Source organism: Aotus nancymaae, unplaced genomic scaffold (assembly GCF_030222135.1).
Source record: "Aotus nancymaae isolate 86718 unplaced genomic scaffold, 86718_ANA_hifiasm-v0.15.2.pri h1tg000022l_1, whole genome shotgun sequence".
Lineage (NCBI taxonomy): Eukaryota > Metazoa > Chordata > Mammalia > Primates > Aotidae > Aotus > Aotus nancymaae.
The window spans coordinates 29,772,654-29,796,969 of NW_026988435.1; the positions used below are offsets into that span (position 1 = coordinate 29,772,654).

At 39.2% G+C, this 24,316-nt stretch overlaps 1 protein-coding gene across 6 annotated transcripts in view; it reads right to left on the minus strand.

Annotated features, from left to right (window-relative positions):
* The window catches only part of APP (amyloid beta precursor protein), a 281,113-nt gene that overhangs the window by 203,381 nt on the left and 53,416 nt on the right, over positions 1 to 24,316 (minus strand). For all 6 annotated transcript variants that reach the window (XM_064380074.1, XM_064380073.1, XM_064380072.1 and 3 more), the window contains exon 2: positions 14,776 to 14,943. In XM_064380074.1, coding sequence (XP_064236144.1) covers positions 14,776 to 14,943 — 168 coding nt within the window. The remainder of the gene's footprint in view (positions 1 to 14,775; positions 14,944 to 24,316) is intronic.

The window sequence follows — 24,316 nt, forward strand, 5'->3', positions numbered from 1 at the left end:
TTGGTGTGACAGGGCAGTAATGGGCCCTGATTAGGTTGACTATTTCTAAGCAGGCAGAATCGAAAATTGACAAATTAAAATCCATGAAGATGGGGTTTTTCCCTAAAGATCAGCCAAACACAGAATTTACTTCCAATTCCCACCATGAAATCTAGGACATATGTGTTATTTTCTGTGCTTCAGCTTCTCTCTCCATAACACTGACAATGACAATTGTTAATATGCAGATGGCTGTGGAGACTGTAAAATTCGAACTCATGCATAGTTTTCCTACTGCCCTATTAAAATGGACTCAGTAAATTCAACCTGATTCAGTTAGTTTTATTCAGAGATAAGGGATTATTAAATTTGTCAAGTAACAGTTTTGCTGTTCTAAGATCAGGAGGTTTATTTAAAAGGGAGAACATTAGCAATCAAGGTAACAAAATTTCTTCTGAAGCAGAGCAAGACCCTTTAGATAAAGCAATTGCCACATGCACAGCCAAATCCCAACTCAGAAAGCAAACAACAAAACAAAAGAAAACAAAAGCAAACATGTTAAAATTTAAAATTCCTAGGAAAATCCCCAATATCATACCTCGGTTTTTATTAAACAGCCCCAGTGTATATCCAGAGAGAAAAAAAAAGCATTTTAATGAACTAAATATATAGTTCATTTATAAAGATATTAATATAGTTCATTTATATTTAAAGATATAAACATAAATATAGTTCATCATTTTAGTCAAGAATACAAATTAAAATAATCAGAAACACAAATGTCCTCGTGGCTAGATAAGTTCCTGATTTTTATCATAATTACAGTAGTCCGCCCTATCTGTGGTTTTGCTTTCCATGGTTTCAGTCCAAAAATATTAAATGGAAAGTTCTAGAAATAAACCAGAAGTTTTATTTTTCTTTTATATTTAATTTTAAGAAAGAGACGGGGTCATCCTATGTTGCCCAGGCTGGTCTCAAACTCTTGGCCTCAAGAGAGCCTCCTGTCTTGGCCTCCCAAAGTGCTAGGATTACAAGCACGAGCCACCACTCCCTGGCCAACAATAAGTTTTAAATTGCACACCATTCTGAGTAGTGTGATGCAATCTCAAACCCATACCCAAACCCTAATTTGTCCAGAAACTGAATTATCCCTTTTCCAGCATCTCCACGCTGTACATGGTACCTGCCCATTGGTCACCTGATCATAGCACTTGTGTTCAAGTAACTCTTATTTGATTTAATAACGGCCCCAAAGCACAAGAGTAGTGATGGTAGCATAATGTCATAATTGTCCTATTTTATCATCAGTTGTTGTTAATTATTCACTATGCCTAATTTGTAAATTCAGCTTTATCACAGGTACGTACATATAGGAAAAAATCACAGTATATATTGGGTTTGGAAGGTTTTGGGCATTCACTGGGGTTCTTGAAACACATCCTCTGCAGATAAGGGAGGACTACTATAATTATAATCATCAGTTCAATGATTTAATATTTTATTTGCAACATCTCAAATCTTACATAGGAAATAAAGATAAAAGTTCCTTCAGCTGTTTAATTTGCATGTGTTTTGCAAAACATATATGTACTGCTAATATGACAAGTAGTGCAAATAATCTGCAAATACAGCAAACATCAGCAAATCCCAAGTCTGAAACTCCTTTTCTAAAATGTTTCTTACGTGAAACCCAACTCCGATCATTTTCTTGACATTCTTTTTTAAAAAAGGACTCGAGATATTTATACTTAAAGCAGAAGCAAACCCAGGCCTCTGTCAGCTAGTAGAAAAATACGCTGTCCTCAATTCCTACAAATTTTCCAAAATTACAGCCACACAGAGCATTTGCTGTATAAATACATATATAAATACACACACTCTTACCTAAGATCCCTTAGACTACACTTCAAATGCCCAAGCCCACTGGGGTCTCCCCATCTAGACAAACCTCCTCCTCTCACGGTGAAATAATGCTAACTCCTCTTTTAGGCAATGTTTTCTGGTATTTATCAGTGTGCCTCACATGGCTGTTAAGTACCTATCTGTACTGCCTGCCTGGTGAAAAGGAACTTTCCTGAAGGGCAGAAAACACAATGTGGCATGCTATAGCCTCCCCGTGGAGCCCCATATCCATTACCTTTGGCTTTCAGACTATCAGGAGGTTGCTGACCCCCAACTCCTTTTATGTGGTGCTCCCACCCTCAGCCCTCTGACGGAGGACTCATTAGTGACTATATTTCAACTCTGCAGTGTCATCCCTATAGCTCATTAGAGCCCGTGAAAACCAAACTGAATGTCGTATTCTCTACCTCAAGGGCTTTCATGAACACACACAAGCTGCCTCTAGATAAGGAAGAAACTTGACTAGCAGTGAGGATAAGTCTGAGCCTGAGGTGGCATGTCTACACCCATGGGTGCATGGCGGCTTGCGCCTATAGTCCCAGCTACTTGGGAGGCTGAGGTGGGAGGACAGCTTGAGCGAGAAGGTTGAGGCTGCAGTGAACCATGATCATGTCACTGCACTCCAGTCTGGGCAACAGAGCAAGACCCTGCCTCAAAAAAAAAAAAAAAAAAAAAAAAAAAAACAAAACCCCCAAAAATCCCATGGGTGGACTCGAACTAGGCATCTGGAAGAAGCAATCAGTCCAGGGAAGGAAAATAGGGAAACAATCAGGGAGACAAGCGAAGATGAGAAACAGACAAGACTGGAGCTGGCAGAGACAGGATCTGACAGGTGCCCAGGTGCCCTTTAACTCTTGTGGGTCTTAGGATGTGCAGTTGGATTCCAGGAGATCCCTTGTCCCCTTCAATAAGCCCTATCTCTAAACATAAGCTACTTTAGTAGCTTTATACTCCTTCCAATTGAACAAATGCCAAGAAAAAGGCCCAGCTCACATGCTGGTTCACTAATTCCCATTGCATGATCCCCTCAATCTCTGTGCGCACACCATTCTATCCTACCCCTTCAGCCTCCACTTTCCTTGATCGCATTATCCCTGACCACTTTCTACCTCCTATTCTGATGATGGGCTGTCTGTCCTATTAGAATACACAATCCTTGAAGGCAGGGACAATATGATTCATCTGGTGTTCCCTCAACAGTGGCCAACCCTGGGATAGTACAGTAAGTGTCTGATAAATATTTAATGATTATTTCTGGTTAAGGTCAGAATCCATTCAAACAGGGACATTCAGTGTTTATTAAGTTCCCATTGGGTATTACAAATCTATTTCTTAAATAAGATATTCTAAATAGTTGTTGGATTACGAGATTGAGGAAAATAAGTATCTCAATGCCTTTCAATATTGTTCTTCCAAGTAGATATGACAGCTTATACAAATCACAGCATCTGCCGTAAGAAGCAGTAGATTAATATAAACAAGCACTCAGCTAAGAAAGACATTTAGGAAGAGCGACAAGTTAAGCTCTCACTTAGGCTAACGGGGCCCATTCATCCAGTCAGTATAGGAATCTGAAAAGCAGCCTACCTACCTGGTCATAGAGCCATTTTTATCGTTGAAAGTGAATGTATCAGTACATGAAGTGTTAAGAGTGCATAAGAGATTCCAAATACTAACAACCAGTAAAGAGGTAGAATAGAAACAATTTTAGATCCATATTAAAAGCTTATTATTGGTAGTCTAAGTAGTTTTGTCTACTGAAAAATACCTTGAAATCTGGTCACCATCGGAATGTTTTTGTTCCAAATTTAAAAAATCTGAAGCCTTTTTTTCACTATCTCTCCAAGTTGGAAATATATTGATCTCAGACAAGATGACATTTAAGTTGCTAAATACATAAAGCAAGAAAAGACACTGATGATATTTAAGAAAGCCAAGAAGAGAAATATTTAAAAAAAAAAACTTTTTAAAGACATATGTTGTCAGAGTCCTACAGAAACGTGTCTCTGTTCCCAACACAAAGGACAAATGGAAAACCTAAAAGTCCCTTTTGTAAACAGGGCACCTAGGACCAGTGGTGAATGCCAAAAGTCCTAAAATGACCAAAGGCATTTCAAAAACACAAAATCAAATGTGGCTAACAAAAGGCTGAAAACAAAGTTAATGAACAGAGTAAATGGAATTGGAAATTGCTACTAATTCTGAAAACAGTTTGCCTACTTTTCTATTTAGTCATTCAATTTTTAAATTCATTTTTAATCAAATTCTCAGAGATATTTCTTTTTGAAAACACTATAAAAACTATGTGGTACTAATAAATTGTTTTAAACTTATAAGCAGAAGGTCAATGAGTAATACGTGATGCGTTAGCACATCTTAATTTACAGGTCACTAACAGAGGTCAGCAACAAACTTGCCTGTGTTTTGCCAGAATTGCTGGAGACACTGAATAGTCACAAGAGAAAAACCTTTCATTTCAGACTAACTCAGGAACAAGAGTGACTAAATTTGATCATTACTGCAATTGAGTGACAGGTAGATGGGAAGGTTCACTTTACTATTCTTTCCACTTGTACATATGCTTAGAATTTTGCATTTAAAGCACTGAAAATTTAAATAAATAAATAAATTTAGTCCAGAGCAAACAGCCAGTTTTCTAAATTTATAACTGCATGTGAAAAAGGAAAAAAGCCCCAAGATCCAAATTATATCTGCATGACTGCAGCTAGCATATAGGAATATATACATGAAACAGAGAATCCAACGCTCTGTAACAAAATGTTTCGGAGCTAGCCTATCTTGTATATTTTCATCTTCTCAAAGCTTTTCCATACCAATTCCTTTTTCAAAGAACATATCCAAGAAGAGAGTAAGAAAAATGTCATAACTGAGGGATTCCTAAGTACCAGACATCATTGCAAATGTTTTATGTGTAGTACAGCATAATCCTCTGAGTTAGCGATTGCTCTATTTTATATAAGATGAAACTGGACCAACTAAAATAGATGCCATTTCTAGGCATTCAAAGAGTATGTTAATTATAAATTTTAAACTACTCAGACTTTGGCATATAAACCAAGACAAGGCATGTCCTAGACAATATATACTTCTGTTTCTGGATTTCAATGACATTCTTTCAATTTTTCTGGAATACAAAGAAAAATCACATCTTAAACTGTTCGCAACATAAATGCTTTGTATGATGAGGAATACTGAAAATAGAATCTCTAATTTAATTGAGAAAGAGAACTGGAAACCGAAAACGTTCTCTGCTTGCAACTTAATGAGGAGCTGAGAGGCAGCGTGCAGCTGATGAAACGCTACTGCAATAATGGGACGCATCAGCGTGCTATGTTTCCAAATGATGGCCTTATGTAAAAGCAAAGGCGGTAAAATGCTGCAGGGCGTTTGCATATTTCCCAATAATCTGGCCCAACTCTACTTCTGACATTCTACATAAATATATTGTTATAGCCACACTTTCATATTCAGAGTTGAAAAATACTGTCAAAGAACCTTGTTTGATGGCTAAGCTATTCTAATTTCAAAGAGCTGAATGAAAACAAATGGGGTGGGGGGGAAGATGGGAGAGAAACCAAAATAAATAGGCCGGGACACAAATGTGACAACACGAGCAGATGTGTACACATAGCCTAGATTCTCATATTCTCTCCCTTTCAATCTAGGGCTGATTTTCTTGTTTTAAAATATCCAAACCGGCTTCAACTTTTTTAGCCCTAGAGTAAATCCTACGGTCAGTAAAGCAATCCTTACATTTATACAGACCACTAATGCATAAAATATATCCATACTCACATATAGGTAGCCTGATCCCTCTATTCAAAAACTGTCTCACTTAATAAGAATCTTGGGATCTTTCCAATTCCAAAACCATACCATATATGTACCTGTGATTTGTCAGTCAATTTTCGGCCTACAAGGTTGGAAGGTGCCCATAGCAAAGTAATAATGGTCAAGAATGTACCAGGGCTTCTCCAAAGCAGGAGGCATCACACTACCGGACTTCAAACTCTACTACAAGGCTACAGTAATCAAAACAGCATGGTACTGGTACCAAAACAGAGATATAGACCAATGGAACAGAACAGAGACGTCGGAGGCGACACAACATATCTACAACCACCTGATCTTTGACAAACCTGAAAAAAACAATCAATGGGGAAAGGATTCCATGTTCAATAAGTGGTGTTGGGAAAACTGGCTAGCCATATGCAGAAAGCAGAAACTGGACCCCTTCCTGACACCTTACACTAAAATTGACTCCAGATGGATTAAAGACTTAAACATAAGACGTAACACCATAAAAACACTAGAAGGAAACCTAGGCAAAACCATTCAGGACATAGGCGTAGGCAAGGACTTTATGACCAAAACACCAAAAGCATTGGCAACAAAAGCCAAAATAGACAAATGGGACCTAATCAAACTCCACAGCTTTTGCACGGCAAAAGAAACAGTCAATAGAGTGAATCGGCAACCAACAGAATGGGAAAAAATTTTTGCAGCCTACCCGTCTGACAAAGGGCTGATATCCAGAATTTACAATGAACTAAAAAAGATTTACAAGAAAAAAACAAACAAGCCCATTCAAAAATGGGCGAAGGATATGAACAGATGCTTTACAAAAGAAGACATACATGAGGCCAACAAACATATGAAAAAATGCTCATCATCACTGGTCATTAGAGAAATGCAAATCAAAACTACATTGAGATACCATCTCACGCCAGTTAGAATGGCGATCATTAAAAAATCTGGAGACAACAGATGCTGGAGAGGATGTGGAGAAATAGGAACACTTTTACACTGTTGGTGGGAGTGTAAATTAGTTCAACCACTATGGAAAACAGTGTGGCGATTCCTCAAGGACCTAGAAATAGAAATTCCATTTGACCCAGCAATCCCATTACTGGGCATATATCCAAAGGATTATAAATCGTTCTACTATAAGGACACATGCACACGAATGTTCATTGCAGCACAGTTTACAATAGCAAAGACCTGGAACCAGCCCAAATGCCCATCGATGATAGACTGGACAGGAAAAATGTGGCACATATACACCATGGAATATTATGCAGCCATTAAAAAGGAGGAGTTCACATCCTTCGTAGGGACATGGATGAACCTGGAAAACATCATTCTCAGCAAACTGACACAAGAACACAAAATCAAACACCACATGTTCTCACTCATAGGCGGGTGTTGAACAAGGAGAACACATGGACACAGGGAGGGGAGCACTATACACGGGGGTCTGTTGGGGGGAGGGGGGATAGTGGGGGGGGTGGGGAGTTGGGGAGGGATAGCATGGGGAGAAATGCCAGATATAGGTGAAGGGGAGGGAGGCAGCAAATCATACTGCCAGGTGTGCACCTGTGCAACAACCTTGCATGTTCTTCACATGTACCCCAAAACCTAAAATGCAATAAAAAAAAATAAAAAAAAAAAAAAGAATGTACCAGGGCTTCTCCCATTGGATGATGTATACAATATACCTTCCAACTCGGTAAGATTAAAAAGACCACCTCAGTTGTTTGCTTTTTATTTATTTTAATTTCATACATATTTTAATTTCATACATACTATAAAATGAAAAAAGAGGCCGGGCACGGTGGTTTACGCCTGTAATCCCAGCACTTTGGGAGGCCGAGGCGGGCGGATCATGAGGTCAAGAGATAGAGACCGTCCTGGCCAACATGGTGAAACCCTATCTCTACTAAAAAAAAAAACCACAAAAATTAGCTGGGCATGGTGGTGCATGCCTGTAGTCCCAGCTACTTGGGAGGCTAAGGCAGGAGAATTGCTTGAACCCAGCAGGCAGAGGTCGCAGTGAGCCGAGATTGCGCCACTGCACTCCAGCCTGGCGCCTGGCAACAGAGCGAGACTCTGCCTCAAAAAAAAAAAAAAAAATGGAAAAAGAAAGGTTGAGAAATAATTCTTGTCTGAGAATCCCATGTTCAGTTAGGTATGTTCGAGTAGAAAGTTGGGCAAAGGAAATGGTTTTGCTCAACTCATCTAACAGCAGTTTTTGCTTTGTTCAGGCACTGCTGTCCTTTGCTGATCCTATTACTACAGACAAACAAGTGTTCATTTAAAGACAGAAGGTTAAAGTGGCAGAGAATAGATATTGTTAAAGGGTGGAAAAGAAAACAGGAAAAAGAGAATATATCCATAATTCAATAAAAAGAGATTATAAACAAAGCCACGTTCACCTGTCTAACTTTCCCAATTGGAAATCTCTGCCTGTATTTGAGGCTTACCTTGTTCAAAGTTCCCTCCAGCGACCTGCCCCACAGTATAAGTTACCAGAGACATCAACACCTTTAGGAAGCCGCTAGCTCTGGGAAGTGCACTGCATGTTATTAATAGGAATACAGAGGCTGGAGGAGGCTGTTTCAATTTCTCTCTTTAAAAGAGGAAGAATACTATGGGGACTCATCCCGTTTCTAGTTTAACTGACAATACGTAACACCTGCCTGCATTCTTCTACCATAAAGTGAGAACATGGCTTAAGACTGTGAGGACACAGTCTGAAGACTGAAGATGTAGCCTTCCTGGACTGCTCGGGTGTCAAAGAGCAATGATGCCCTTAATGTAGCACCTCAGGGTATCACGAGTGACAGGATGACAGGATAATCTCTCACAACGCTTTTCACACTATTATTTGTAATCTGAATTCCTTCTCTCCCTAGTCTAACCCACTCTTGGAAACAAGCTAATTTTTCTAAGAGTGTCTTGACCACAAAACATTCATGTTAAAAATCTCCCATAGCTCCCACTTATCTCCAGAATAAGACCCTCTAATTTGTAACCTCATTCTACCTTGGCAGTTTTCTAAATTTTCTTCACAATTTTATTGTATCAATACATTTATAGGGTCCTTATAGGCCACGAATGGTATTCAGCAACTCAGCAACACCTGACACAAAATCCTAACAGTGCCCAATAAATTCTGACTACATTTGCCTGTATTAAATTTGGGAAGAAACAGATTCTTGACATGCAGAATTGAAGAGCACTTCCTTTATTCTTCTCAATTCCCAAAGCCTTTGGTTTAAATAAAATTATGTTTTTTGAAAACTTCATTTCATCCCAAAGAAACAGGAAATAAAATCTAAAAATTCTAATTTTAGCCCTAGATTTCAGCATATGTTTCAAGGGGAATATTATTTTTGCTTTGTTCTATTTATATTTCTAAATTCCTCAGGCCAAAATTTCAGTATTGTAATAGTTCATTAAGGCAAGTGACCGCTTTATACTGTTACATGATGAATTAACTGCCAGGCACAGTGGCTCATGCCTGTAATTCCAGCATTTTGGGAGGCTAAGGTGGGCAGATCACTTGAGGTCAGGAGTTCGAGACCAGCCTGGCCAACATGGTGAAACCCCATCTCTACTAAAAATACAAAATTGAGCCAGGCATGGTGGTAGGTGTCTGTAATCTCAGCTACTTGGGAGGCTGAGTCACAAGAATTGCTTGAGCCCAGTAGGCGAAGGTTGCAGTAAGCCAAGATCGTACCACTGCACTCCAGCCTGGTTGACGGAGTAGGACTCTGTCTCAAAAAAAAAAAAAAAAGATGAATAATTGATGTAGTCATATTTGAGTTGTTTCCATGATGCTATGAGAGACACTTTTTGCTTCTAGTATAGAAGAGAGGAAAGGTACTTTTTTCTATCAAAGACGATAATAACAACTGAGGGTCTGTTGTGGTCATCTATGATTCATACAAACTACCATAAACACTAAACAAAAAGAACAATATAAGGATCTTGTGTGCTTAATGTGTTCCGGAAGCATACTTTGTGATATTACAAGCAAATATTTTCAGTCATACCATGGATTTATCACTTTACTATTGAGTTATCATGGCCTCTGCATTTGAAGTGGGTAAAAATCAACTGAAGACAAATCTGGACTATAGGCCAGCACTCTGCCAACTCTTGCCTAAAAAACACCTCTTTAGAAGTCTATCGATGGAAGGTTGGGCGTGGTGGCTCATGCCTATAATCCCAGCACTTTGGGAGGCCAAGGTGGGTAAATCACTGGAGTTCAAGACCAGTCTTGCCAACATGGTGAAACCCTGTCTCTACCAAAATACAAAAATTAGCCAGGTGTGGTGGCATGCACCTGTCATCCCGGCTACTCTGGAGGCTGAGGCACGAGAATCACTTGAACTTGAACCCAGGAGGCAGAGGTTGCAACGGGCCGAGATCATGCCACTGCACTGTAGCCTGGGCGACAGAGTGAGATTCCATCAAAAAAAAAAAAAAAAAAAAAAAAAAAAGAATTCTATCAATGGAAAGAAATAGTCACTGCAAAAGGAAAGCACAGGCTCCATTTTATGGGAGGCTTTCTCAGCATAACATGGATACAGAGCCCCTGCCCATATCGCTCCAGTCTCTGTGCCAGAAAAAAAAGACCATCCAGAAGCATCTGCCTAATGATGACTAGCGTGCTCTAGGTCAGAGCTAAGTGTTGGATAAAATCCACTGTAAGTCATGATCTCTAGAAATGTTAATTCTCACAACGCTTTGGGTCTGTAGGGCTTTTGCCTACAGAAGCCACAGTAAGTCTTTGTCTTAGCTCAAAATGCTAAGCTGCCTTACTGTGAATGGCTTAAACAGCAGAAATGTCTTTTGTCACAGCTCTGGGTGTCTTAGCAGTGAAATGCAGGTGTTGTCTTTCAAACCCTGAGGGTGGTAGGGAAAGGAGTATCTGTTTCCACAGCATGTTCCTCTGGTTGACTTGCTACTAAAGAAGCTATTTTACAACTTACACCCTTAAAACTCTTACACTCTTATAACTTATATCCATACAAGCTATTTTGCACCCTTACACCTCTGTAAGGGTGGGGTGGATACTGCAGACATCTCATAGCAGTGCAAGTGTTCCTGTACCATGGAAATAATTCCATGGTATTCCAGATCATTCCAGATGATTCCTGTTCATAGCCATGCAAATCAAGTGTGCTGGGGAAGGAATTTTAAATCTCTCCAAGTTGAAACGAACCAGTTTTAACATCTTACCATTCATCTTATTAATAAATTGAATAAAATATTTGACATGTGTTCAGTCTGCATGACAGACATGATTTTACCTTGTCAAAAATTACACTGCAACTGCTTTCTGTTCGCATCATGCTTGCTCTCTTATTGTTTCCCTCATTTAAAAATTTACATAGCTTGATTCCCAGCATATAACACCTCCTACTTCCTATCCTCTCTCTCTGGCCACTGCTCATCTCCATGGATGGTGCAGTTTCTCTGTTTGCCTTAAATGTTGCGAATTCCCCAAGGTGACTTCCTTGGGTTCTTCCCCACAGGTATCACTGAGTGGGCAAAAATGAGTGCAAGCACTTAGCGTAGTAGCTGACTCTTTGTGAATGATCAATGATGGTCTGGTGGTATTAGTGTCACTGTCACCATGTCAGTTTTTAGATTGCTAAAATTAAGATTTTACAAGCTTTTCTCCCCCTTTAAATAATAGGCCTTGTGAGGTTCATCATTGCACCCTTAGTACCCAGAGACATATGTCTGAGGAGGAAGAGGGAATGGCAGGGCTCTAGAAAAGGTATATCATCATCTTACATCAAAATGTATTTAATGAAAGATGTATTTAAAAGGGCCCAAAACAAGCCTTGTTCCCTGACTTGTACTTGCAGTGGAGTTCTGGTGGAAGGTTTGGAGGGACTCCTCATTTCTACCTCCCTCTCCCACTTGCCAGATCATGGGATCTAAGACTCTTAGGGCCCAGAGTCACTGGCGGCTTGGGATAGCACAGAGAACACCCCTGTTCAATGGAAACAGAATGCAACTGCCTATGGAATCCCATTTTCCTCGCTGCCACATGCAAAGTCAAAAGAAACAAGTGAAATCAATTTTAATTGCATAGTTACAACTCAGTAACATTTATGATGTATTTAACAATATATTTAAAACATAACCATTTCAATGCTGAATATATATAAAAGTGAGTGTGATCATTTTACAGGTTTTCTCACATTTTATCTTTGAGAATTGGTATTCATCTTATAGCACACATCAGTTTCCACTGGCCACATTTCAAGTGCCAAACAGCCACATGGGGCCAGTAGCTACAGTAATGGACAGCACAGGGCTAGAGGCTGCAGCATGGCAGTCTCTGGGAGAATGAAGAGATACGTAGGGACATAGTGACAAAGCAAGAGGGTGATTTGTTTAAATGCAAATCTACACTCACTCCTCTTCTTAGAAAAACTAAAGTCTGATGACTTCCTGTTGCCACAAAATGAAGACCAAATCCATTAAAATGGCTCACAAGGTATGATGTTTTGGCTCTTTCTTACTTATGGAGCCAATGTATAAGAATCTGGCTGGTTTATATCATCCCGCAAGACTTCCGTGGGTGGGTGGTAGGCAGAGGAGGATAGATAATACCAGAATTGCAAGAGGAAGGTGACAGCAAAGGGCTAATTCTCTCCACTCATGGTGGCCACCAACAAGAGCCACTCTGTGGCTTAATCCTTTGATACGGTTTGGCTCTGTGTCCCACCCAAATTTCATGCTGAATTGTAATCCCCAGTGTTGGAGGTGGGGCCTGGTGGGAAGTGACTGGATCACGGGAGTGGTTTCTAATAGGTAAGTACCTTCCCTCCAGTGCTGTCCCATGATAATGTTCTCATGAGATCTGGTTGTTTCAAAGTGTGTAGCACCTCTCCCTTCATACTCTTTCTCTTTCTTGCTCCAGCCACGTGAAGATGTGTCTGCTTCCCCTTCACCTTCTGCCATGGTTGTAAGCTTTCTGCAGCCTCCCCAGCCATGCTTCCTGTACAGTCTTTGGAACCGTGAACCAATTAAACCTCTTTTCTTTATAAATTACCCAGTCTCAGGTAGTTTATTATAGCAACATGAGAACAGACTAATACACCTGGGGACAAACAACAGGCTAAAACAGAAAGTAAAGCTAACCAGGCATTAGTAGGATCTCTAAGGGGTGTTCCCGGGGGCAAGAAGAGTAACTTTTGCATGGCCACCATACAAATGTGAAAACATCTGGTTACTCATACATGAAACTAAGGGAGGAAAAACTTAGATGCAAACTATGAGACGTGTACCAAAACAGTTGATTCACCAGAAAAGGACAATTTGGTCAATGTTATAAACTAAATTTTAATTCTAGCCTCTAAAAAAAGTCGATTTAATACTCAGAATACATAATCAGTATGCATATATCCAAAAAATAAAATGGGTGCAAAGTACTGATTTATAAAATTTATAACTTATCTACAAAATTGTACTACAAGAACTCGTTAATAGAATTTGAGTATTATTTCCAAAATGGATACTTCATAAAAGTCATACCCAGGCAAAAGCTGATTTATTATCAACCCATACTTAGTAAATCAGCACCCAGAATGTTCTTGTAAAAATACATATAATGAACTTCAGTATTAGTGATTTCCACTATTCATCATTTCACATCATGTTTCATACTCCTTTCAAGATAAAAATTACTTAATATGTAATATATTGTGATGTTATAAATGCTTTTGCTTTTAATTAGAGATTGTCCGTGCTATCAAAACAAATTAGACCTTTTAATAATTTTAGAATTTATAATTTAAAATTAAAAAAATTTTAATAGTAATAGTAATTTTAATTAAACAATAAACATTCATTATCCAAGCAGGCTAAAGAAAAATTTCTAGTACAAACAGGATTACAACAAAAGAAAACAGTTGCCAGGCTATCTGCTGTTTATAATGAGTGTCAAGAATTTTGCTTTGCCAACAAGCATAAGACTGATTACTTCCAATGTTCTCAAGATGAAGTCACATGTCCTAGAAGAGATAAACTATCTAAGAAGTGTGAGATAAAATGCCTGGAACTCCAGCTATTTTAAATTGAACGCGAAAGGAGTAGCCTGTATAGTAACAGCAAAAAGACTACAAAGAATTGAACAAAAATGAAGATCTCCAAAAACTGGGAGGGCATGATTTCTAGGATATAAAGTTAAGTTAAAAAAAAAAGCAAAGTGCAGAACAGTGCACTTTTTACTTTTTTTTTTTGTACAAGAAGTAAAAATGTGTATTTTCTTTTGCCAAAAAAATGAATCGGGAACAATGAAAATGTTTATCAATACAGAACGGGTGAAAAGTGAGCTTTCTGAGTATAACATTTTAAAGAACAGGATAGTCAAAATGGAAAAAACTAAAATCTAATAGAATACAAACAGATATAAATGAAGTAAAATATATCAAGCTGGTAACAGAAAAAAAACATAATTCTAGCACTTTTAACCATAAGACCTTGACTGTAGAGCCATGGTGAGATACATACTAAAGATAAAAGGAAGTGTGGAGGGCTGGGCATGGTGGCTCATGCCTGTAATCTCAGCACTTTGGGAAGTCGAGGCAGAGGATCACTTGAGCCCAGGAGTTTCAGACCAGTCTGGCCAACAAAAGGAGACCCCCATCTCTACTGAAAATTAAAAAAATAAGTCAGGCCTGGTGGCATACACCTATAGTCCAGCTACTTGGGAGGCTGAAATGGGAGGGTCACGGGAGCCCAGGAGGTCAAGGTTGCAGTAAGCTGTAATCATGCCACTGCAGGTCAACCTGGGCGACAGAGTGAGAAAAAAGAAATATGTGCTGAGACATCCTAAACTTTACTGTTTAGTGATGGTCATAATATGACATCATAATTTTAGAAACATTTATAGGTATATTGTAGGGTAATACAAATACATATGTTAATGGTATGGTCAATCATTAGGAATCAAGATTTTTACTGTAAGGGTTAAAAAACTGATGCAAAATATAAGAAGTTAAATTTTTCAAAAAGGAATCCATGTGATCCAATGTGAACTACTGGCCACCAGCCAGGACTTACTTCTTGGCAATACTGCAGGATGCCTTCCTTGGTATCAATGCAGGTTTTGGTTCCTGATGGATCCGACTCCCACTTCCCATTCTGCACATTCATGTGCATGTTCAGTCTGCCACAGAACATGGCAATCTGGGGTTCAGCCAGCAGGCCAGCATTGCCATCAGTGGGTACCTGAAAGAAGAAGGTTCAGTTAGTTATAGAATCCATCGCTCCAAAGCAGAGGCTGGGGAGAAGAACAGGGTCAAGTATCAAAAAGAGTTCTCTTCTTGCTAATTCTCAGTTAGGAATCAGCCCTGTCTTCAGCACTCCTTTAGATGAAGTATCATATATGCCACAGACATTTCTAGTTACCTATAAGATAGTGCTTTCTTTTACACTAAAATAGAGAAGGAAATTACCAATACTGAAAGGGATTTATTCATGAAAAATTTATACATTTTCCCATATCAGATTTTGTGGTACCTGCCGAAAGGTTCTGACAACAAATAAGACGTTTTTCTAAAATAAATATAGTAACTGTGGAAGCTACCACATTCTCACAATAAAATCCAACTGACTCACACAGAGTACAATGCCTGCCAGGCCCTGCCTGATGACCAAGCCTGAAAGTAATATTGTGTGCCACCTCTCAGGACTGAGAGCATGGCATTGTTAGTTAGCAAGTGAATGCATTATGATTCTGAACAGAAAAATTTACTGTAGAATTCACCATCCCCAAATATAACTGAATATGCTGGCAATTCCACCTGGTTTTCCCCAGAATATTTTCTGGTTACCACTCTCTCAGCTCTTCAGAAGTCTGCTAAGGGTACTGGTGTCTCCTCTCCCAATCATCTGCAAGGAGCCAACAACTTCTCATTGGGAGCTCTGCATAGTACCTGCTGAGTAGTGAGAAAGGGGTCCTAGCTATTACCATTGCAGGCAATATACCACTTCACAAAAATAACTTCATGAAAAAGGGTGCCTTCTGTATTTTCAAACCCTTCTGTGTACAGGTATTACCTTTACAAAAATATTTTTAAAAGAGAAAATGGAAGTCCTGAAATAGCTGTACTATGTCATTTAATAAGTTCTGGTATCTCAAAAAGAAAAAAAAATTGGCAAGAGATGAAAAGTATATTCACAGGAGTAAAGGTGTTATTTAAATCAAGGAATCAAAAGGCATATTAATCATGATAGGCCCTCCCTTGTTAAAGCCAGCTGCTGGAGAAATGTGAGACATCCATGCCAAGAAGAATTAATTTTCAACAGAAGCCATTCATTCACACACTCAAGAACTGGGTGATTCCATGATAACTTATATCACTCCTAAAAACTGTCCACAGGAGGAAAAACACCAACTAAAATTGCACTGAGGAATTTCAGTTGAAGAAATGAAATTGTTTAGAACATTTCTTCCCATATAAATGTAAAATAAGATATATCTGGCCATTTTAGTTATTTTTGCACATATTTCATCCAAACACAACAAAGGACTTAAGTCCTTACAACAACAACAAAAAACACACACACAGGTCCTTACACTGAACCAAGTCATGAGTGTAAAAGCTGCTGGCAAAATCTCTAGAACCACGTTTTCAATTAACTTTTCCAATATTAACAAAATTCTGCCTTTCATTCTGCCAGATGGTTAAGTAAAAGCAGCTGATGTCAAAATATCTAGATCATCTGCAGAAATAGCTGGGACCCCTCAACTCCTCCATCTGAGCCCCTTGCCACTCCTGTGATTTCCATGAAACTGGGGGTCTCATTCTCTGATAGATGCAAAACAGCAGGCTAAGTAGAATGCTCTATAAATTTAAATTTCACAGCCTTCCTGAGGGATTAAGATGAAAGAAATTGTCTTGATCTTAGAAATCAAAATGCAAATGTTGCCAATCATACTGAAATAAGTAGTATGCATAATAACATTGCGAAAATGTTAAAGAAAGTCAAATAATAATCAGATACCCATGGATAAGGCCCTACATTAGATGCTATGGAGAGCCCTGACCGTAAGGAACGTACAATCCACTCATGGAACACCACTGTTCCCACAGTACTTTATTCTGTTCACCTTCCGAATTCATTCCTGTCCTGAAGATTTCCAGTCTTGGCAGCATGTTGCTACCTTATCCCTAACTGTAGGGAGACATCAATGAGCCTTTACCATAGCTAGTAAATACATTCTGTTGACTTAATCTCCTCCTCTCTACCTCAAACTCTCTCTGTACCTCTGTTTATCCACAATCTGTTCATTACAATGTCTAAGGAAAGTGGTGTACTATTCTTATTTTATTTTATTTATTTATTTATTTTTGAGACAGAGTCTTACTCTGTCACCCAAGACTGGACACTGCAACCTCCACCTCCCTGGTTCAAGCAACTCCCCTGCCTCAGCCTCCCAAGTAGCTAGGATTACAGGCACATGCCACCACATTCGACTAATTCTGTTGCATTTTCAGTAGAGACAGTTTCACCATGTTAGTCAGGCTGGTCTTGAACTCCTGACCTCATGATCTGCCCACCTCAGCCTCCCAAATGGCTGGGATTACAGGCATCAGCCACCGCGCCTGGCCTTGCCCTTGATTCCATTTCCTCCTCAAAAGGAGCATTTAATTGACAATTTCTCTCCCCATGGAGCCAGCCTCCAAGAAGGCCCCCAGGAGTCCCAGCCTCCTGCTGTTCATGGACCTTGGACAATCCCACAATGTATCAGGGTTTGTCTGTGCAACAAATGGAGTACAACAGAAATGATGATGGTGTAACTTCCAAAGACGTACATATTAGACTTAAAAATGCTGCAACTCTTTTAAAAACAAACCTTTGCTACCAGAAATGTCAGGAAGGGCATGATGATATGTAACATCCAAAACAAGGTCATGAAGGGCATCACAGTTCTTCATTGCTCTCAGGGATCACTCACTGTGAGGGAGTCAGCTGCCATGTGCTGAGGCATTTGATGCTAAAACCAGGAATGCGTCTGGCAAAATACAACGGGCCACCCTACCTGACCAGTAAATGCTTCTTCATTTTTTGCCTCTATTGACTTAACTTCCTTTTATTTCTTCTGTTCTTCACTTTGTCATCCTCGCTGCTCCTTGACTTTACAGATATTTTAATGCCATCTGTTGGCATATGTGTGTACGCTGATTACCAAAAGTGGTAGTTTTTTAACCCCCCACCCCCTCTCCAGACGGAGTCTTGCTCTGTCGCCAAGGCTGGAGTGCAGAGGCGCAATCTTGGCTCATTGCAACCTCCACTTCCCAGGTTCAAGCAATTCTCCTGCCTCAGCCTCCAGCGCAGCTGGGATTACAGGCACGCACCACCACGCCCAGCTAATTTTTTAATAGGTTTAGTAGAGACGGGGTTTCACCATATTGGCCTGACTGGTCTGGAACTCCTGACCTTGTGATCCGCCCACCTCGGCCTCCCAAAGTGCTGGGATTACAGGCGTGAGCCATCGCACCTGGTGCTACATATTTTTTTCAAATAAATTGATTATGATTCTCTAACTGTCTTATGTTCTCTTCATTTTTTAATGCCATCTGTTGGCATATGTGTGTATGATGACTACCAAAAGGTGGTAATTTTTAAAACTTTTTTTAAAATAAATTGATTGTGGCTCTTGCCTGTTATCCCAACACTTTGGGAGGCCGAGGTGGGTGGACCACAAGGTCCAGAGTTCGAGATCAGCCTGGTCAACATGGTGAAACCCTGTCTCTACTAAAAATACAAAAATTATCCGGGCATGGTGGTGTGTGCCTGTAATCCCAGCTACTCAGGAGCCTGAGGCAGAAGAATCGCTTGAACCCGGGAGACAGAGGTTGCAGTGAGCCAAGATCACGCCACTGTACTCCCGTCTGGGTGACAGAGCAAAACTCCATCTCAAAAAAAAAAAATTGATTATGACCCTTTGTCTTATGTTCTCTTCATTTTAACAATCAGAGTTTAGACTAGAAAATATATGCTTCAGTTCCTTTCAGGTTTTCCACCAGATGAGATTTAATATTTAAAAATAAATATATAGAGAATTGTGACAAGTAACATGCTCTATATTCTTCAAGTGGAGAGAGTTTAATAATTTAAACTTCAAATCCTCAATAATTAGGGAAAGCTGTTGAATTAGAAACTGTAAAACTGGTTGTATGTATAGACCTTTTTACATTTGACATTACAAAAGACCCTTCACAAATAAACATCAACTCACAAAAGCCGTGTTTCTCAAGCAAAATTTTTTTCCAAACTAATATCAAGTGTGTACATGGAAATCAGAGCAATTAGCTAGGAGATACTAATTGAACCAGAAGACTCCCTATTCTTACTGAAGACCACCTGCAAAGAATTCCACAGTTTCACTACTTATTCCTGTCTCCCTTAATTAAAACAAGACAATCCACAGCATCCTCAACTGTATCAAATAACCCATTTAAGAAACAAAGCCTGGTTGCTAAGCATAGTCACTCCCTGGCATTCAGCCAGAAGGAAATAAGGTCATACAAGAGATTAACATTGCCATCCAAGGGTTAACTCCCTTTCCCTGAATGAAGCCTCAAAGAAATGACTTAATAAATCATACACAAGGTCCTGTTGAGGATCTTTTAATATGGACACTCTTAAAATTAAAATCTTTTGAGTCAGATATTCACTGCCAGTAAAAATGCATACTATGTTACAAAGTCATCCTAAAGATAATTATTCCTAATTTTTTTTAACATTTTTCTTTTCTAAAAGAAATATAAATAACTCAGTAGATGGGAAATATGACCACTTAAGTACTACATTTTAGTTCTATTTATGTCTTAACACTATTCTGAGTTAAGGTTACTTTGCAAACATCTAAGACAACATCTAAAAGATGAGAACCCTGGTATAACTGGCCATTGGTGGTCTATGCACTTCTGAGACTGAATATGAAGGTAATTCTTGTAAACAGAATGACTTTCCACTGACATCATAAAACTGAAGATGCTTTCCCATGGGAAAACAGTGTTCCTGACAATGAACAAAATAACCAGCTAAAAACAATGAAGCATTCACAAATTGCCTCAAAAACAAGAGGCTGTTTACGGAGTGCTGTGAACTACAGAGACATACATCTTAAACTTAAAAATGCAGCAACTCTTAACAGAAAAAGATATATTTTTGTTACCAGAAAAAAAATATTTTTGAGCCACAATACTGAATACTGAAGTGAAATGGACTTTCCAAAGCTATTTAGATAGAAAGTGGCTTTAAAAGAGCCTAAGGGGACCACATAAACAAATATAAACATATATACCTAATCTGGACCAGACTGCAGAGGTGAACCTGGAAACTCTATGCCTGCAGTTGCTACAATTTTTAGTTAAATGCAAAGCCACCTTCTTGAACAAGTTCTCTTGTTGTCCTTTCAAACAAGGTGTTCCCTTTCTCCAAAAAGTTTCTGTTATCATCCAGGAGATCAAAATTCCTTATAGAGCATGCTTGGCAGCACTCCTCCCCAACAGGGTCTCAACTAGGAGGGAAAAGTGAACAAGGAGCTCTCTGTTTTGCTGGCTGAGAGGTCCTGCTTGGCAAGGAGAGGGCACAGATCCATAGCTTAGTTGTATCCGTGAATTTATGTCATTTTCAGGTTTCTGGCTAATGAAAGCCATATGTTTTCATTTTCTGCATTTGAACCAACTGCTCACTGGTCTAAAGAGCTGGCCTATAACGAAGTATTTGGCACTTTTTAATCAGTTCAAACTTCTTCGAGTCAGATTCTTGCATACTCACAATTTTATTTTATTTTTATTTTTTGAGACATAGTCTCACTCCCTCACCCAGGCTGAAGTGCAGTGGCAGGATCTCGGCTCAATATAACCTCTCGCCTCCTGGGTTCAAGTTATTCTCCTACCTCCACCTCCAAGTAGCTGGGATTACAGGCACGTGCCACCATGCCCAGCTCATTTTTGTATTTTTAGTAGAGACGGGGTTTTACCATGTTGGCCAGGCTGGTCTCGAACTCCTAACCTCAAGTGATCCTCCCACCTCAGCCTCTGTGAGCCACTGTGCCCGGCTTTGCAGCGATACTATTTCTATCACAACCGTGGTTTCCTGACATAAATACAGGATTCCCTTAACCTGGGCATAATTCAACTCTACCCCATAAGAGTGCTTTAAATTTTAATATTAAAACATCTAAATTCTCCACTGTCAAATGTAAAGAACTGTTTTCTAGAATCATAATCTAGAAAATTTGAGAGTGAACCCCTTTCAAGGGAAATAATTCATCTGTAGAGTTTTCTTTTAAATGCCAAAAAAGTATTTCCAGCGGAAGCGGAACATCTGTAGTTGCTTATTTCATCACTAACAGAGAAGTGAAATTAAAACTAGGATCCCAGAAGTGGACCCTAGGAGGGAGGAAAAGGCGGCGGGGCGGGGTAAGGACAAATCCAAGGCCATTGGGTTATAGAGACAGAGAAGGGAATTCAACCTATTCCGTCAAGGGTTCTGTTAATGTGATCAGGCTGTCTCTCAAATTAAAATGGAAAATTGCAATTTTCCAAGGCTTTGCCCCTGTGTGTGTGTGCATGGATTTGCGGTGAGCAAAAACAGAGAAGCTAATAAGATGTGATGACTGAAACTGCACGTGGTTTCTATTTACCCTTGTGGAGAGTCACCACATCTATTCACAGCTACTACTTGCTGCACAACTATTTCAGAGCTTGAGTTTCAGCCTAAAAATGATTTGCCACAAAAGCGAATGGGAGAAAAACAATTCCTTTCAGAGAAGTAATCTACATATTTCCCTCCTGGAAACTTGACATTCTTTTTGGGGTCACTGTTGATCCAGCTTCAAATGACAAGCTAGCCTCCCTTGATGTTTTTCATGGCCTCTGTTGATACTAGGTTAGGGCAAAAATCACAATTACTTTTGCACCAACCTGATACACCAAGCTTTCTTTCTACTCAAAGGATAGATGTTCTCAGGTTGACCCAAAAGTCCTCTCCTCTCATAACAAGGTCAGTAAGTCATGCTTGTTGCTAGTGCCCAGTAGGAAATCAAGAGGTCCATCAATAGCAGCCTTTGTTATTCACCACTCGTGAAATTAATAACCAACATTTGAAGCATGTATTTAGGCAGGCCCCAGAAAGAGTGGCATCTACTGCTACAACTGATGTAAATGGATATAAAACTGGAATTACAAAAAAGTAGCATCTTATGCATAGCAACCAAACTCAGTCTCAAAAATAGTTTACAGGGAGCTGAGGTGGCTCAGACCAGCTGTCCTGGAGCTTGAAGAGGCGAGGCTACATGTTCGAGGCCAACCTGGGCAACGTAAGAACCAATCATTCATTAAAAAAAAATAGTTTACAATCCAGTTAATGTCCATTTAGTCCTAAAAGGTGAATGTTTTAACTTCATATATATATATGCACACACACACAAACAAGTACGAAACCACACACATACTATACCATGTATACTTGTGACTAATGTTGTCTCTTTCATTGGTAAGACTAATACTTTTCAAGGTCACTTTGATGTAAAAGCAGTTTGTCTCTTTAATTCTGTCTTTACAATTTTGTGTGTGTTTTGATTTTTGAGACAGTCTCGCTCGGTCACCCAGGCTGCAGTGCAGTGGTGTGATCTTGGCTCACTGCAACCTCCGTCTCCCAGGTTCAAGCGATTCTCATGCCTTAGCCTCCTGAGTAGCTGGGACTACAGGTCTGCACCACCACACCCAGCTAATCTTTGTATTTTTAAGTAGACATGGGTTTTTTTGCCATGTTGCCATTCCTGACCTCAAGTGATCTGCCCACCTTGTCCTCCCTAGGTGCTGAGATTACAGGCAGGAGCCACCATGCCTGGCCTGTCTTTAAAGTTTTACTGACATGTTTCATACAGTCATCAAAGGGAAAAATATATATATAGAGAGAGAGTGTATGAGATCTTTATCTTATTCTGACTGTCTCAATACTGCCTTGACCTTGTGAACATGGAGATAGAAAAAGGAATAGAGGCAAAAATCAAAGCATCTACTAAGACCTTTGCTCATTATCTCATTTGACTCAGAAAAACCAAGATAAGTCACTTCTGTATCTAGTTAGCTAATCAGAGGGCTCAAAACCCGCCTAGGAGTCTAATCAAGAGTGTTACTGCAAAGCACATGCTTGCTTTTTGTCATAACAAGCCAGCTGGAATTCCCGGTACTAGATCCCAAGCTTTTTCATTTTTCAACTTGAATATTATTTTCAAGTACTTTCTCCCCATGGCAGTTCTATTTTGCATGTCTTTGTTACTGGATTTTTAAAAAATTACTTTAGAGCAAGTAAAACTGGAATAAAACCCACAGCTTAAATGTCTAATATGCATTTCTCAAATTTCAATCACTAGATGTTAATATCTACTAACCTTTGGTAGTTTCCTCTTTAAGAAATCTCTCCTGAAATGCAAACACAAATGTCTCCAAAGTTAGTTCTTTCCTTAAATCAAAGGCAGCCAACTGAATCTGCAAACTAGGATTCCAAATCTCCCAAGATTCCAACTATTAATGTTAATCAACCTTTACCTTATATAATGTATATTTTCTAGTTTTTCAACAATTGACATATACCTACCTATGTACACATAGACCTGTATATACACCTGCTGTACAGCTACCTGTATGGCATGTAGCGGTAAGTGCTAGAATAAACACACACACATATACACACAATTTAAGAGTTCAATTTGCACAAATCTCAAATGCTGGTGCTTTGCTAAAATCTCATTCTAGAATTAGTGCATTTAAGTCCATGTTGCTCACAAGGTAACTGGGCTCCTGAGAGATAGTGGTTTGAATGGCATTCACTGAAAGAAATTTGATATTAACAAATAAATGATTTTCCAGTATGACTTCTGGTTCTGACAGCTAGGATAGATTAGCACCCAGCACAGAATATAACAAAGAAAAATCAAAATCAATTATTCTTCTTCATTTTTGGTACAAGACATACTCTACATATATTCAATTTCTAAATTTCTACTGTTGTCTATCAAATGTAGCCAAGCTAAGCTACAATCAGCTGACCCTTGAGCTTGTGGACCATAATAAATGGTAATTGTTTTAAGCCACTAAATTTTGGGGTGGGTTTGCAAATTTGCAGCATTTTTGTGGCAAGAGAAATTAACATAGGCATGTATTTGATAGGAATAACTAAAATACTAAGCGATAGAATCAAGGCAGAGCATTATTTCAGAAGGTAGAAACTTTCTCAAATTGCTTTTTTTAAAGATACATGCAACATCCTATTTACTGCTTCAAATAATTCTTCGAAGTATTAGAGGACAGGAAAGAGAAGATGGAAAAACAAGCTAATGTACTTATAAGCTTCATCAATAGAGCCCCAGATGACCACAGGATTTCCTGCTGCATCAAATAAAATCTAGAAGGATGTAGTCGCATTTTTAGATAAACAGTAAAAAATGAAATAAAAATAGGGTCTGCGTTGTGGTGGCTCACGCCTGCAATCTCAGCATTTTGGGAGGCTAAGGAAGGCGGATCGTTTGAGGTCAGGAGTTCAAGACCAGCCTGACCAACATGGTGAAACCCCATCC